We start from the raw sequence: 17175 nt of genomic DNA on the forward strand, positions 1-17175 counted from the left end.
CAGGTTTGTCCCGTACAATCACAGAGATGTGTTCGACGGAACAGCTGATTGCACATGTCGTGTTAATGCATTTTAAACAACAATTGTAGTAAACAGTGCGAAACGTGCGATCGACTTCAAAGCTGACATTCCCTCCTTCCCTGAATAGTTGCCCTGCATTCGCTGTCAATTTCACAGCTGACTGGTGATTGCTTCCATTTTTAAGCCTTCTTCCGGATGAACCTCGATTTGAACTGGAAGAAGAATTTCTCGAACTTGAACGGCCCAGAACTAGGCTGGTAGAACATTTCTCATTGCCTGGGTGCGAATGGCACAACCGAAGGGGAAACGGCTGAAAACATGCTTGCCCACCTGCACCCTTCACCAGCCCCTGTCCGGGAAGCAGGTGAAGCAGAACTATCCACTCAGTGTGGAAGAGGCAGTCTGCGGCCTCATCACTTTCTTCTACGAGGTGTCCTACCGGTTTCAGGCTCTGGTAAGGCAACAGGACCTCCGGCAGGACTTGGAACTGGGGGGACCCAGATATGTGAGCGGAGCAATGCCGTTAACTGCCGGGGGTGAAGCCGGCTCTGCACACTGTGGGAGGAAGAGATTTCCGCACTGGGACTTGTACTTCTGCGAGTGGCGGGGCTAGTTGGGAGCTGGGCGGAGGTTTTGCTTCTCCCCAGATGTCTGCTCTTTGCATTGTTGTCATGAACTGTATTGTGTTACCAAGCTGTGGGGAACCTCAGTGCATCTTGTACTACGGGACTTTGCAAGAGGATGTTGGGTGCATTCTTATTTTTCCGTCCACGTCGCGTACACTGATAGTTCGAGAACGTGCCTTAGCTGCTAAGTAATGGCTTAAATTGCTGCATCTTGTAACTGACGTCTCCCCTCTGAGATAGTGGCAATAGATTCTTGCAATGGGACTTGGTTGGCATCTCTTGGTACAGGTAAATATTTGTAACAAGAACTCCCGTTAAAGGAGTGAAACTTTTAACCTAGCACGTTGAATAATAATAATTTTTTTTAAATTTTGGTGAGTTAACCATTTTATTTTCTTAAAGTGAATACTCGGAAAGTAACACAGTACAGAACAGGTCCAACAGTTTCATGCCAATCAAGATACCCACCTAGGTATTTTTGCCCACATTTGGACCATTCCCTCTAAATCCCTCCTATAGATGTACTTACTCAAGTGTCTCTTAAATATTGCTGTTGCACCTGCTTCAACCACTTTCTCTGGCAGCTTATTCTATTTGCACCTTATCCTCTGTGTGAAGAAGTTGCCCCTCAATTCCTATTTTAAAATCTTTCCCCAGTCACCTTAAACCTGAGACCTCTAGTTTTGGATTCCCTTCCCCAGGGCAAAGCTGGGTGGTCATTTGCCTTATCAAAGCCCCTCATGATTTTATACACCTCTAAATGGCCATCTGTCAGTCTCCTTCAACTCAAGGAATAAAGTCTTAGACTTTAAGTGCACAGATAGAACTACTGTTTTGTGTTGCATTTATTTCAATGTCCATTGTTTAACAGGCAAGGCTGTCAAACTGAGGGTGTGGATTGCCTGTAGGGATTGAGATGTGGCCATAACGGAAATAAAGCTGAGAAAAGGGCAGGACAGGCAGCTCAATGTTTTGGATACCCGTGCTTTATGGGATGACAGAGGAACAGGTAGGAATGGAGGGAGTATTGTGCTTTTGATAAGGGAGGACGTAACTGCAGTGCTTAGAGAGGATATTCTTGAGGATCATCTAACAAGACCATTTGGGTATAACTTAGAAGTAAGAAAGGGTTGATCATCTTGGTAGGGCTATCATATGCACCCCCCCCCAATAGTCAATGGAAGCTGGAGGGTCAGATATAGTAGGGAGGTGCTAGTGGGAGATATCGATTTTCCATTTTTGCCTGGGCCAATGAGCGTGCAAAGGGCCTAAAAGGGGAGGAGTTTGTTTGGTTCATTCAGGTATCCTCTGGATAGTGAAGAAAGCTCCTCAGGGTTGTTATCATGGGTGACTTTAACTTCCCTACTATTGATTGGCACCTGATTAGTTCCAGGGGTTTAGGTGGGGCAGAGTTTGTTAAGTGTGTCCAGGACGGATTCCTGTCACAGTATGTGGACAGGCCGACCAGGAGGAATGCCATACTAGATCTAGTACTAGGTAATGAACTGGGTCAGGTCACAGATCTCTCAGTGGGTGAGCATCTGGGGGACAGTGACCACCGCTCCCTGGCCTTTAGCATTGTCATGGAAAAGGATAGAATCAGAGAGCACAGGAAAATTTTTAATTGGAGAAAGGCAAACTATGAGGCTATAAGGCTAGAACTTGCGGGTGTGAATTGGGATGATGTTTTTGCAGGGAAATGTACTATGGACATGTGGTCGATGTTTAGAGATCTCTTGCGGGATGTTAGGGATAAATTTGTCCCGGTGAGGAAGATAAAGAATGGTAGGGTAAAGGAACCATGGATGACAAGTGAGGTGGAAAATCTAGTCAGGTGGACAAGGCAGCATACATGAGGTTTAGGAAGCAAGGATCAGATGGGTCTATTGAGGAATATAGGGAAGCAAGAAAGGAGCTTAAGAAGGGGCTGAGAAGAGCAAGAAGGGGGCATGAGAAGGCCTTGGCGAGTAGGGTAAAGGAAAACCCCAAGGCATTCTTCAATTATGTGAAGAAAAAAAGGATGACAGGAGTGAAGGTAGGACCGATTAGAGATAAGGGTGGGAAGATGTGCCTGGAGGCTGTGGAAGTGAGCGAGGTCATCAATGTATACTTGTCTTTGGTATTCACCAGTGAGAGGGAACTTGATGATGGTGAGGACAATTTGAGTGAGGTTGATGTTCTGGAGCATGTTGATATTAAGGGAGAGGAGGTGTTGGAGTTGTTAAAATACATTAGGACAGATAAGTCCCCGGGGCCTGACGGAATATTCCCCAGGCTGCTCCACGAGGCGAGAGAAGAGATTGCTGAGCCTCTGGCTAGGATCTTTATGTCCTCGTTGTCCACGGGAATGGTACCTGAGGATTGGAGGGAGGCGAATGTTGTCCCCTTGTTCAAAAAAGGTAGTAGGGATAGTCCGGGTAATTATAGACCAGTGAGTCTTACATCTGTGGTGGGAAAGCTGTTGGAAAAGATTCTTAGCGATAGGATCTATAGGCATTTAGAGAATCATGGTCTGATCAGGGACAGTCAGCATGGCTTTGTGAAGGGCAGATCATGTCTAACAAGCCTGATAGAGTTCTTTGAGGAGGTGACCAGGCATATAGATGAGGGTAGTGCAGTGGATGTGATCTATATGGATTTTAGTAAGGCATTTGACAAGGTTCCACACGGTAGGCTTATTCAGAAAGTTAGAAGGCACGGGATCCAGGGAAATTTGGCCAGGTGGATTCAGAATTGGCTTGCCTGCAGAAGGCAGAGGATGGTGGTGGAGGGAGTACATTCAGATGGAGGATTGTGACTAGTGGTGTCCCACAAGGATCTGTTCTGGGACCTCTACTTTTCAGGATTTTTATTAACGACCTGGATGAGGGGGTAGAAGGGTGGGTTGGCAAGTTTGCAGACGACACAAAGGTTGATGGTGTTGTAGATAGTGTAGAGGATTGTCAAAGATTGCAGAGATAGGATACAGAAGTGGCCTGAGAAGTGACAGATGGAGTTCAACCCGGAGAAGTGTGAGGTGGTACACTTTGGAAGGACAAACTCCAAGGCAGAGTACAAAGTAAATGGCAGGATACTTGGTAGTGTGGGGGAGCAGAGGGATCTCGGGGTACATGTCCATAGATCCCTGAAAGTTGCCTCACAGGTGGATAGGGTAGTTAAGAAAGCTTATGGGGTGTTAGCTTTCATAAGTCGAGGGATAGAGTTTAAGAGTCGTGATGTAATGATGCAGCTGTATAAAACTCTGATTAGGCCACACTTGGAGTACTGTGTCCAGTTCTGGTCACCTCAATATAGGAAGGATGTGGAAGCATTGGAAAGGGTACAGAGGAGATTTACCGGGATGCTGCCTGGTTTAGAGAGTATGGATTATGATAAGGGATTAAGGGAGCTAGGGCTTTACTCTTTGGAGAGAAGGAGGATGAGAGGAGACATGATAGATGTGTACAAGATAATAAGAGGAATAGATAGAGTGGATAGCCAGCGCTTCTTTCCCAGGGCACCACTGCTCAATACAAGAGGACATGGCTTTAAGGTAAGGGGTGGGAAGTTCAAGGGGGATACTAGAGGAAGGATTTTTACTCAGAGAGTGGTTGGTGCGTGGAATGCACTGCCTGAGTCAGTGGTGGAGGCAGATACACTAGTGAAGTTTAAGAGACTACTAGACAGGTATATGGAGGAATTTAAGGTGAGGGCTTATATGGGAGGCAGGGTTTGAGGGTCAGCACAACATTGTGGGCCGAAGGGCCTGTACTGTGCTGTACTATTCTATGTTCTATGTTATATATTCAACTGGGGTCGACTGGGCAGCTCTAGTTAAAGGCAAAGGAACAGTTGGCTTTGATAAGGATCATATTGAGAACCCAGCAGCAGCATGTTCCTATGAGGGGATGGGTGGACTTACCAAGTTCAGGGAACCCTGTCTGATGAGAGATATCAAGGCTCTGGTCAAAAAACGGAAGGAAATGTTAATCGCTTTTAGGCACCAGGGTACAAATAACAACATGACCAGAGTTGAACATAGCCAGTGAACAATACGGAATATGTGTGCTGAATACAATTTTGAGTATGCTTCTAGAATCAATACAAGGAGCCTTCCCCAAAATAAATATGTATAATGTTACACACACAAAATGCTGAAGGAACTCAGCAGGTCAGGCAGCATCAATGGAAATGATTAGACCAGTCAATGTTTCGGGCTGAGACCCTTCATCTGTTTTGGCCTGAAACATGGACTGTTGTGTCCGCTCGTGTTAGCCATTTCAGCCCTGAGGAAAAAGCCTCTGGCTGTCCACACAACCAATGCCTCTCATCATCTTATACACCTCTATCGGGTCACTTCTCATCCTCCATCACTCCAAGGAGAAAAGGCCAAGTTCACTCAACCCATTCTCATAAGGCATGCTCTCCAATCCAGGCAACATCCTTGTAAATCTCCTCTGCACTTTCGCTATAGTATCCATATCCTTCCTGTAATGAGGTGACCAGAACTGAACACAGTACTCCAAGGTCTTGTATAGCTGGAGCATTACTTCACGGCTCTTGAACTCAATCCCATGGTTGATGAAGGCCAACACACCATACGCCTCTTTAACAACACTGTCAATCTGAACAACGGCTTTGAGTATTCAATGGACATGGACCCCAAGATCTTGCTGATCCTCCACACTGCCAAAAGTCTTACCATTACCTAGCTCCTAGTCAGTTAAGAAAATAGATATTCAGTATCAAATCAAACAAAGCATAAGAGACTGCAGGTTTTATAGGTCTGCGTGAATTAATAGAAACAAGGTAGAGAACAGAATGCCTATGCCTCCTTAAGAGAAGAATAATTTCACCAGATTTTGGTTCTTATCATGGTATCTGGACCTGGAAAAGTCTCATGTAGCTCAACAGTTTTAAAGAAAATGCAATCTGGATAGCTGAATGATGCATAAATAAGAAACAGAATATGCGTGAAATATTGCTGAGTCTATTGAACTGCATCGTCGGGGTTTCCTCCCACAGTCCAGAGTTGTACCGGTTGGTAGGTTAATTGGTCAGTGTAAATTGTCCCGTGATTAGACTAGGATTGAATTGGAGGATTGTTGGGTGGTGTAGCTTGTAGGGCCGGAAGAGCCTATTATCTCAATCAATAAACAAATATTAGGAGCTTTGAATTAGGAGGTAGAAGTTAAGAAAGTATTAAATCTGGATAAGTTAAATATTGTGAAGTCGATCAAACTGCATTCCAATAAGTGGTAGAACCAGAATGGGAGGTATAGATTAAGGAAAGGTCATTTGGAGAATGAATTTCAGGTTGTCTGCATTAGATAAATTCTACATCTTCCGATCCAATGTCACTTCTTTCTAAGTATTTGATTTTATTTTTACCTGTACAGTCATACCACCTCCTCTGCTTACCTGCCTGTGCTTTTGATGCAATGTGTATCCTTGCATACAGTAGGGGAGTCTAGGATGAGAGGGCATAGCCTCAGAATAGATGGACATCCAATTAGAATAGAGATGAGGATGAATTTCTTTAGCCAGCGGGTGATAAGCCTGTGGAATTTGTTGCTACAGGTGGCTGTGGAGGTCAAGTCTTTGGGTGTATTTAAGGCAAAGGGTTCTTGATTAGTCGGGGTGAGAAAGGTTACAGGGAGAAGGAGAATGGGGTTGAGAGGGAAATGGATCAGCAATGATGAAATGATGGAATACTTGATGGGCCGAATGGCCTAATTCTGTTTTTATGCCTTATGGTCTGAATTCTAGATGGTTAGGTTAAGTCTTATTTAAAAATTAAACTTAATTGTTGATTCCTAGTGGAGAATTTATTATGTGTGTCCATCGTCAACGTCGATGAGGACCTCGACACCATTATGATGGTGTCGAGACTAGCGCATGATTCGGATTTAAGTGAGGGAGAGTTGCGCAGCGTCAGCCTCACTCTGTCTTCCCAATTCCCACCTGGATCCAGTGGCAAGACAGAGTCGAGACAGCTGGAGATGGGACTAGGTGCAGTGGATGACCAGGACATCTTCTGTGTCTTGTCGTGTTCTACACGTTCCACGATGCTTGCAGAGACAGCCTTCTTGACCGTTGGACCTTCCATTGGTCTCGTCCGCTCAATCCGCCGGAGTCTGTCTTCACATGCTGGGATAGACAACTCCCTATCTCACTGAGGGTTTGAGACCCGTTGGCTACCCTCACCTGGTTTAGCCGGCTTGTCGAAGCCGTTGCCTGGAGTGTGGTCGCTGTCGCAAAGCAAACAGCTACAGGGAGCCACAGGTGAGAGCTGAGTGCCAGGTGGGGACCAAAGGTGGACTAACCGCCTTGAAAAGGACGCGATACGTTCCCCCACCAGAGATGCTACCCCCCTCTGACACCCCATACACCCCGGAGAATTTATTATAGTCATTCCTATATAACTTAAACCTGAAACAACATTTAACAACAGGATCTCAGTGCTTCACAGTGTTGACCCGACCAACTTAAGGAAAGAAAACCTGTAAAAGTGGCAAAAGCTACAGTCATGGAGAAACATGTCACAGTTGAAGGAGTGGGCAATGGTAGAAGACTGAAGGTTTTCCATTGACATACAGATGAGTGACATGGAAAACACATTAATTATACATAGTTGAGAATGGAAGTCAGTGGAGTTCAACTAGGACAATGTCAGTTAGAGATTAGGTGGGGTTCTGATTTGAAAGTATTCTGTCATAATCTCACAGGTGGTAGAGTTGCATCATTGGCTTCTCAGCATGCATGTATGCCAAATGCCTGAACTCATGGTTCCCTTCAAATGGAGCAAAATTACAAATGCAGCTGCCCATCACCATTGCATTCTTCTCATAAATCATTCATTTCCATTGATAAAAATGGACTGTAGATTCACCATAGAAAGCATCCTATTCAGATTTATCACAGCTTGGTTTGCCAGCTGTTCTGTAAATAGCCTCAAGAAACTACAGAGAGTTGTGGTCACAGCTCAGCACATCATGGAAACCAGCTTCACCTCCATAGACTCTGGCTAACTTCTCACTGCCTCTGTAAAGCAGCCAGCATAATCAAAGACCCCACCCACACTGAGCATTCTTTCTCCCCTCTCCCATCAGACAGAAGATACAAGAGCCTTAAAGCACATACCAAGCTCAAAAACAGCTTCTAACCTGCTGTTATCAGATTTGAACATAAGATAGAATCTTGACCTCACAATCTACTGTACTTTGTTATGTTGTACTTTGTTTACCTGCACAGCACATTTTCTGTAGGTGTTGCACTGTATTCTATAATGTTATTGTTTTATCATGTACTACCTCAATGCACTGAAATGATTTGATCTGCATGAAAAGTATGCAAGACAAGCTTTTCACTGTATCCTAGTACATGTAACATTAATAAACCAATATAATAAAACCCACTTCAAGGCTCTGCTGGATAGCGAGGACACTTAAACTTTAGTTCAGCGACTGATTAATCCCCAGGGTATGTAATTTACGAACTGTTTCCTGCATTTAATTTAGATGGAGATCTTTGAACAAGATGATGTTGCTCTGCCCAGAGTTGCTGCCTATTTCCGTAAGATAACCCAAGAAGAGGAGAAGAATGCACAAACCTTACTTGACTACCAGACAGAGCGAGGAGGGCACTACTGCCCAAAAAATATTCAGGTACTGCCAAGTATTAAGGCTCCCTAAAGAAATCAACTGATAAAGCAGACAATGAGGAGTATGAGCAAGTAAAACAGTCTCATGTAAATGTATCAGTTTGTCATATAATGGGACCTTTTATCAGTGAGTCAACCTACTCAATGTCATATGTAACTGTAGAATTTTCATTGGCCCTAAGCATCTGGTATCTAACATTAAATGAACGTGGTGAATTAAGAAAATAAATTGAATACATTGCATAATCAATTCACATCTGTAAGATTCCTGAGTTATTCCAGAAGTGCTAAGGGAAGTGGGTACGACTCTTCAAAGGAGTAAAAGGAAACCTAAGGCTGAAAGGAAAAGGCCCGTATAAAGGCAAAACTAGTACCGATCCTAGTGACTGAAAGAGATTCAAGGAAAAACAAAAAGTGCCAAAAAGGAATTACAAAAAGACAACATGTAATTAACACATGAGATGTGTCAAAACCAGCACAAATAAAGTTACAATAGAAAACAGAGGTTGATCACCAGTCATGAGGGTCCATTGCAATGGTAATGTTATAGCTAAAAATAAGGAACTTTTGATGGAGTTGAGTTACTATTTTAAGTCAACATTTATAATGAAAAAAGGAAGCAGATATTGAATCAAGGTTGGGGACAATCAAAACATAATTTTAGAAAAATAACTATTGAAGTAAATATTGACACGAGAGAATGAAATCCCAGAACAGGATGGATTTCAGGCTAACATTTAAAAATAATTAGTGAAAGCACTGCAAATAACCTAACCATAAACTTGTAAAGTTTTGAGATCAATTGTGCACATTGTCAAACCAGTCATTAACAATGATGAAAGGAGGAAATCGTGGAAATGCAGACCTGTTAGCACATTTCTGTTCAGTGAAAATTAATGAACTTTATAATCAGGTTTGGTATGACTGAGCACCTTAATGCTGAACAGAAATGATAGATAGAACTTTTGCTGAGTTATATGGTTATACTGTGTAACTAAAATGTTCATATTAAATACCAAAATATTTAGAAAAAAAAATGTGACAAGTTAGCAATTTAATCAAGGACACAGACATTGTTCTGGGGGAAAAGGGGAAAAAAGTTGATTTCAGAATAATTTTGCTCCCAATATAATGATAATTAATGACCAGTGGTAGAGAAATTGCTGGGATCTGTAAACAGAGATATATTAATAGGATACTTTGGAGATAATTATAAGGATGGACAGAGTTAACATTGAAGTATCCAAATTTACTGAAGAAACAGAATTACCTATTGTTCTTGTGTGAAGGGTGCAAACAAGCTCCTTGGGGTAATGGATGAAGATATGGGAAATGGAAGGTATGGAGAATCCGAACGTTGTTAGAAAAACTAGAAAAGTGGGGTATTTTTAAATTGGAAGAGGTGAAAGGTGTTGCTATTGGAATCGCTATAAATTTACATACAGGCAATCAGAATCTATGGAGATTCCTGATGATCTATGGACTTAAAAAGGGAGAAATTACTATTGTACCAGAATATTTATTCATATATCAGAACGTGTAACTGTGGTCTGTACAGGCGGAAGTTCCCAAGACTTATGATACAGACATCCTCATAGTGGATTTCTACATTACTACTTGCGATCTTCCGCTTTTTTTTATTAGCGGAAACCGGAAAATTTCTAGAGTTTCATGCCTTTTCTTTCGAAGGTGAGTAGGCTAGAGGGAGGGTTTCCTACAGATACCCGTTTTGATGCCAGTGTTCCCTTGCAGAAACCCCGATGCGAATCGGTGCGTAATATTCTCCAGGCGCTGGAGCTGACGTGCCACCAGTGGAAAACTGCGGCGTCCTTCCTGGAAGAACTCTGTGCGCTGAGCAAAAGCCTTGCCGACCCTCATACTGCCAGCTTCGTCAAAAAACGTCTACTTGTTCCCAAAATCGAACGGATCAAAGTGGCCGGCGACCTAATCACTAACGCCAACCGATTGGGCTGCAGTGACGATGGGGAGATGAGCTTTGGCGAGTACCTGATCGACCGTCTCCAGGAAGAATTGAAGCCTTCTGCCTGAATTACTCAGCGGTTTTACTAATCTCCAAAGACCAAAGATCGGAACATTTTTAGTAACGTTGCAACGAGTTTTTTTTTAACACGCCCCCTTTTCCGGTTGTATAGATACAGAGTCTTAAATCAAAACCGTATTCCTTTTTTTTAAATAAACTTCACTTAATAGTAATGAAAATGGATAAATCAGGTTGAATATCGATATTTCATACACGATCGATCTAATGGGATCTTTGTTGTTACTTGGAAGAATTAGAGCCACTGTCTAATCGTTTCCAAACATCACGTTCCTTTTCTATTTAAGCACTAAAGGTCTTGTTTTCTTTATTCTTATTATAGAAAATAGTGGAAATAAGAACCTAATTTTGTTTCAAACGCCGAAACATCCGCTTTACATAGTGTGTTTTTGTTCCCTACCCTGGTCCCGATAAAAACCGAACTGAGATTGTTTTCAGAAATCTAAGCGATAATTGTATGCGCCCCAGGGAATACCCCGGTAAGTACTGTCGTTGTCCTGATGGATGACGACACGAAATGTTGACAGTTTACTTTCCCCAAGCTGCTGCTATACCTGCTGAGTTCTTTCTACAAATTGTTTGATACCCTCATAAAACCCCGGTATCCAGGACTGTTACTCATTCCTAAATTCGAATTCTGTTGCAGCGCAGTGTTAGAGCGGGACACGCCCCCTATAATTAGGTACATTTATCGGACTATTTATGAATGGTTTTCATGGTCCTACAGGAGAGACTGCAGGTACTGGAATCTGGAGCGGATTGGTTGTTGCTCTTGGTCCAGCAGTAATTCTCGGACCGTCCTTCTTCCCAGTACTTTTTACATATTTCCATACTTCTGAGAACAAGCTGGTCGGTAGATAACTAATGCTTACACAGCGCTCTCTTTAAAAAATGAACTCCCTGTGTCGTGTTCTAGTTTAGATGAAACCAGGCTATGCTCAACGGTAATAATAGATTTTTTTTTATTTTTTCGAGGACTACGCAAAAGGCTTGCGGGGAGATTAAGTGACACGGTTTACTCGGAAATGAAAGTCATGCACATTACTTGAAGGACATCATGGGCGGTCTGTTTTATTCTTTAATCGGGCTCGGGGCATGTCCTTATTTTTGCTGAAAATTTTGGTTTCCACTCCATCAAGTGTCTAAAGTTACGACATTTGATTTATAACACTCCATTCCCGACATATCCCGCTCAAAAATAATTGGATTGCGAGAAATTTTTAATGTAGTAAGGTGCGATGTATGTTTAAAATCGGCGATTTCCCCTCCTCGGGACTGTGATCGCTTGCAAACTTACCCTGCTGTCCGTTCGTAGCATATATGTCAGAAGCAATTATTTATTCCTGGTGCAGCTCCGGTTGCGTACACTTTTATTCCAACAAGACTGAAGATTTCAGAACGAATATTTTAAACTGCAGCTTTGTAATATTTTAAGAAATCGAAATATTTTATTAAGAAATGAACTTATTCATAAAACTGTTTGAAATCTGTTTTCTATTCTACAATTTAAAGTCTCTACAATTTAAAGTATTTTCATATCTTCCTTAACGCCCCATGGAGTGGTTTACAAATAATTTGTTGAATTGGTTCCTTTTTCTGTAAGGATAAGATTTGTTTGTTTGGTATGGATTCATATGGTTTTATACTGTTGCAATTTGTGTCACACATTTTCAATAAAATGCGTATATCTCAGTTCAGAACCGAATATAGTCCGGGAGATTGTATCACCAACTGGCATCTTCACATTACACACCTTTAGCTCGCTTTCAGTTAAGGTCGACTGAGTTCGTTTTCATAACATTTTCACGGTTGTCCGGCTCGCCGTTTGATCTGGTAAATATAATTCCCCTAATCACACACTGTGCACATTATTAGCAGTGAATGGATGCTTCAGTTAGAACTCAGTGAAGCTCTCCAGGCACGTTTGTCAATTACCGTCCACACTTTGTGTGATATAGTTACTCCGATCGGAGAACCCAGCTCATGCTAGTAATTTCTATTTACGTCAATTATAGATTTTAAAGCGAACCGTGTATACTCTAGTTAGCATTTTCAACCAGGTTAAGTCGCACGAAAGTTGTTTTCTCTCTTAAACAGGAGGTAAACATATTGGACGTTGATCACGGAAAGGAATTTGCATAATTCTAGCAAAAGAAAATTTCGCAGATTTTAACTGGTCTGAGATCGGTACTTGGTGGCTGTTAAAATCTCAAGTACAGTGCGAAAACTGGAACGTACAGTGTTCATTTAAATCACAGGAACAAGGACACTCGGGAAATGAAAGGTCGATCCGAAGCAGAACTCAGAACAGACCACTTATTTACAAAATTGTTAAATTTCGACAAAGCTTTTAAAGAAAGCATTTCTTTATAGGAGACAGAGATTTGGCTGAGTTGGAAATTGTTGAATCTTATGTATGGGGTGGGGGGGGGGATAGCGGCCAAAATTTCGAATTAGTTTGTCCTATCAACTGCCGTCGAGTGCCGTGTCAGAGTCCCGTCGTTGGTCATCATTCACATTAGTTACCAGCCGAGACGGGGCCAAGACTCTCCTCATGTTTACTATAAAATATTCACAAAGTAACTGTAAAGTTTGAAACCGAATAAGAAACAAGAGCTGTCCGTTAGTAGGAAAGAATCGGATTCGCTGACAAGTAAAATGATAAAAAGGAAAATGACCTCATTCGAACCTTTCCACGGATAGAGCGAGGCTGAAACTGGTCGGAAGGTGCACAACCATGCAGAATGAAAGAAATGCGAAAAAACGAATAGAATGGTGAACAGCAGTAGGCAATAATATCAGGGATATGTCTAAATTTACCAACAAAATAGTAAATATATATTTACGTTAAAATTAATCAATAACGAACATTTACAATTAAATAGAGCATTCAAACCTCTCCCCCAGGAAACCGTTAACAGTTATTCTCGCAAATTAGTGTAGCTATAATGTCCTGTTGGGACGTTAAACTGTAACTGAAAACCGAATTTGTACACAACAGTGTGAGCACAGAATCCGTCATTGGACAGTTAACTCCATCTACCGGATTCTCCCGATACCTCTTGTGTCGTTGGCGACTGGAAGCAGTTCATTGGGAGCGGTATCACCATATCACGCATAAAGGAGAAAGATCGGGTCTGGCCGTACTGTGTGTGTGTGTGTGTGTGTGTGTGTGTGTGTGTGTGTGTGTGTGTGTGTGATCTTACCACTCGGACACAGTCCCAGGGAGGAGGGGATGGGGCTGATGGGAACCGGGGTTAGGATAGGGCTTCGTTCTGTCTTCATACCAAAGCTTAGTTCATTCACTTTATCCTGCTAGAAAATATTCTCATGTGTGGGAAATATTGTCCCCGACCTTCACTTTACTATACACCTGCTTATACATGGATGTCAATGTTAACAAAAACATTTTGCAGAGTAATGGAAAATTATTTTCTCCGATCACAATCTACAATCTTGATTTTGCATTCAAAATTTAAATATTTTATATTGATTTTATAAAGAGATCACCCCTTTCCAGAAGACTAAAGGGCAAGATTTTCAAAAATGGCTATTCTCTTTGGAGTTGTAGGTAAAACTCCGGTCTATACTAATGGAAGTATACTTTCTTGTTCTATAGAAAACTTCACAGCAAAGAATTCACCGCACCACTGTTACGATATCACAGAAAATACAAATCGGACAATGTATCCACGAAGTGTTTTTCATCTGCAACGATTATTTCACCTTCATTGCACAGGAAACACTCGTTCCATGCGTTCGTTTAAATATTTTTCTTATTGAAATATCTCCAATCGCTTATTGCCTCGAACGTTCAATTCTTTAACGAAAATCATTCAAAAAAAATGTGACTATTTTGAAACTTCGTTGAGGAAAATAAAACGACGATTAAAATATTTAGAAAAAGGCTGGACGTTAATCTCGCAGCAGTAATCTAAGATAGAGAGGCGCGGGACTGATTGGTAAAATCTTATTAAATAAGGCCTTACGAAAATTGCACTTGTCACCCTTCAAGTCGGAAGAGAAAGAAAGCTCTCGTTGAGAGGCTTTCCATCTAATAGTCTGACACCGATCCGACTGAAATTTGAAAGGTGAAACTGACCCTGCCGCAGAACCCGTCTGCCAATCACTAGGCCCCCGCCCCGGACCCTGAATGTGACTGCGACCTCGCAGAGCCCTCGGATTGGCTGGTGGGAGAGCATGGGCGTTGAAAGCATTACTCTCTGCAGCCCACAGAATTTGGAATAAATAGGGCTAATCTTTCCTTGGACTCAGCACAGGTGCCGAAGGGTACGCGCAATACAGCCAAAGGCAATAGTAATAAGTTAAGAAAGGAGAAACGAGAAAGAAACAAAGATTCTTAGAAAAGTTGAGTAGGATCTCGGCGCTGCCAGCATGGAGCTAACGGACACCTCTCTCTGTTCCTTCTCGTCTGCTGATGACTTCTATGACGATCCCTGCTTCTCCACTTCAGACATCCACTTTTTCGAGGATCTAGACCCCAGGCTGGTGCACGTCGGGCTGCTCAAAGCCGACCAGGTGCCGACCGAGGACGAGCACATTCGAGCACCCAGTGGACATCACCAAGCCGGTCGCTGCTTGCTTTGGGCTTGCAAGGCTTGCAAGAGGAAAACGACCAACGCCGACCGCAGGAAAGCGGCCACCATGAGAGAAAGGAGACGCCTCAGCAAAGTGAACGAGGCGTTTGAGACGCTCAAGAGGTGTACCTCCACCAACCCGAACCAGAGGCTACCCAAGGTGGAAATTCTCAGAAACGCCATCAGATACATCGAGAGCCTGCAGGCCCTCCTGAGAGAACAGGACGATAACTACTTCTCGGTCATGGATCAATACAGTGTGGATTCAGATGCCTCTAGCCCACGGTCCAACTGCTCGGATGGGATGGTAAGAAAGTTTTGACATAATACACACTTACGCATATGAGTATAGACAGTGTGGCGGAAGTAAAATGTATGTATACTATTGCATATGAATAGGTTATATTGTTTTACTAAAGGATTTCCAGTATTATATGTAAAGCTAAGTATTGTGGATGGGCAATATTGCAGAAAAGATGGAAAGGTCACTGAACTCCTTGAATCTTAGAATGAGGTGCAATATTTGGGCGACGTATTCACAACGTCTTTTTTGTTTGTGTAAAACCAAGTACGATGATGGCACTGCTTTAAGCGTAAACCCTCAGCCGAAGCAAACCCTTTCTTTCACACACAAACGCCAGCTGGCGGGTCTGTGACTGGGCCCTCACCACTTCTCGTATTTTGACTTTACAGCTGGATTGCAGCGGTCCCGCCTGCAGCCGGAGACGCAGCAACTATGACAACAACTACTTCTCAGATTCGCCAAACGGTGAGTGAATGTTTATTCGCACCAAGCAAAGAGCACAGCGGGATCCCATCCTGGGAAAGGATGGACCTAAAGTTCACAGTAACCACGTCCAGCCAAATGTTCACCGTAGATCTTTCAACTAACCAGCGGATCGATTCGTACTTCCGTGTAGTAATACCGAGAAAATGCATTAAAGTCATTTATAGGGAGAAATTATGCGAAGCGGTGACAATATGAAAGTTCTGGTTATTATTATGGAACGACAAGATGAAAAAATAACCATCGTGCTTTCTTTATAAATTGTTGATATTTGAGAACTGTGCCCACCTTGTTACTATGGTTGTACCTTTTCAGTTGAAACAGAGACCACTCTATCAAGCTTTAGATAGATGTTCTCTTCTTCGTCAGTTGAAAACTGGCAATAGTTAATTCAATTTGTATTTTCTAATTACCGGATATTTCTAGAGCACATTGTCGTGTGGGAAGGTTATTTCTATCCGACCGTAGAGCTGTTTACTATATCATTGTAATGTGCATTATGTTTAGATTCGAAAAGTGGTAAAAGTTCCGTTATCTCAAGCCTGGATTGTCTTTCCAACATCGTCGAGAGAATTTCCACTGACCGGCCGACTTGTCCGGTAATGATGGTTCCAGATGCCGCTCTGGGCAGTCCTTCGTCTCCCCGGGAAGGAGCTACTTTGAACGACCCCTCAGCCATGATCCCATCGCCGGACAACTGCACTGGCACCGAGATCCCGACTGACAACCCTATCTACCAGGTCTTATAACGGCTAAGGTTAAGCGCCAGTCCCGTCTGTGCCCTGGTGGAAATGACTGAATCGAAGAAAACAAAAACGAGACGGTACTCAGTCACTGGGATTGGTTGACAGCTAAAGGGTAAAGCCTTCCAAGAATAGACCATTTCCTGATCCCCCCGAGATCGCGAATTCCCAACTACATGTAGTACAATCTAAACAATCACCATAATTAACACTTGTCTGGGTTCAGTTACAATTGTTGCTTTTTCGTCCTTCTTCTTTAAATGCATCCCAAGTAAAAGATGATACAACACCTAATGTGGACCACTTTTTGTACGACGTTGTGTATAATTGTATATAAGAGTTGCCTTCTGCCAACCATTAAAATATTTAATGTCGCTTGTTTATAGAAATGCCTGGTTTGATGTGCCAAACTAAATTTATATATTTATATATATTATATATTATCAGTGTGAATGCAAAGACTGTTTCAAGAATTACAAAATAAAAATGTATTTATAAAAATGTTTTCTTTTTTCTGCACTGATTCTAATTCATACTCATGACAGCCGTTTATAGCGAAGCGGGAGTCAGTTCTCTGTTAGCAGTTTAAAACTGCATAACAAGGAACTAATTGCGGGTAGAGATTTTGCATCGAGTTGTCATCTTGTTCACTGCCTCTGAGTGACAACTTCAAGGTAGCATAATTTGGAAACTAATTCT

General features: G+C 42.4%; 2 protein-coding genes across 3 annotated transcripts; both read left to right on the forward strand.

The window, feature by feature from the left end:
• Positions 1-239: 239 nt before the first annotated feature.
• Positions 240-14184, forward strand: zgc:172145 (Ferritin light chain, oocyte isoform-like). Of its 2 annotated transcripts, none has more exons than XM_063062002.1 (3): positions 240-475; positions 8147-8293; positions 13968-14184. In XM_063062002.1, exons 1-3 carry the CDS (start codon positions 308-310, stop codon positions 14172-14174), a joined length of 522 nt encoding a protein of 173 aa, XP_062918072.1. In that variant the 5' UTR covers positions 240-307; the 3' UTR covers positions 14175-14184. The 2 variants fall into 2 exon arrangements, with proteins under 2 accessions (XP_062918072.1, XP_062918071.1); XM_063062001.1 differs by lacking the exon at positions 13968-14184 and adding an exon at positions 10042-12071.
• A 428-nt stretch (positions 14185-14612) lies between these two features.
• On the forward strand, positions 14613-16928 carry myod1 (myogenic differentiation 1). The gene is made up of 3 exons (XM_063062000.1): positions 14613-15253; positions 15640-15715; positions 16241-16928. The coding sequence occupies exons 1-3, from the start codon at positions 14744-14746 to the stop codon at positions 16480-16482; spliced, it is 828 nt and encodes a 275-aa protein (XP_062918070.1). The 5' UTR covers positions 14613-14743; the 3' UTR covers positions 16483-16928.
• Positions 16929-17175: the final 247 nt, after the last annotated feature.

This window comes from Mobula hypostoma, chromosome 11 (assembly GCF_963921235.1).
Source record: "Mobula hypostoma chromosome 11, sMobHyp1.1, whole genome shotgun sequence".
NCBI lineage: Eukaryota > Metazoa > Chordata > Chondrichthyes > Myliobatiformes > Myliobatidae > Mobula > Mobula hypostoma.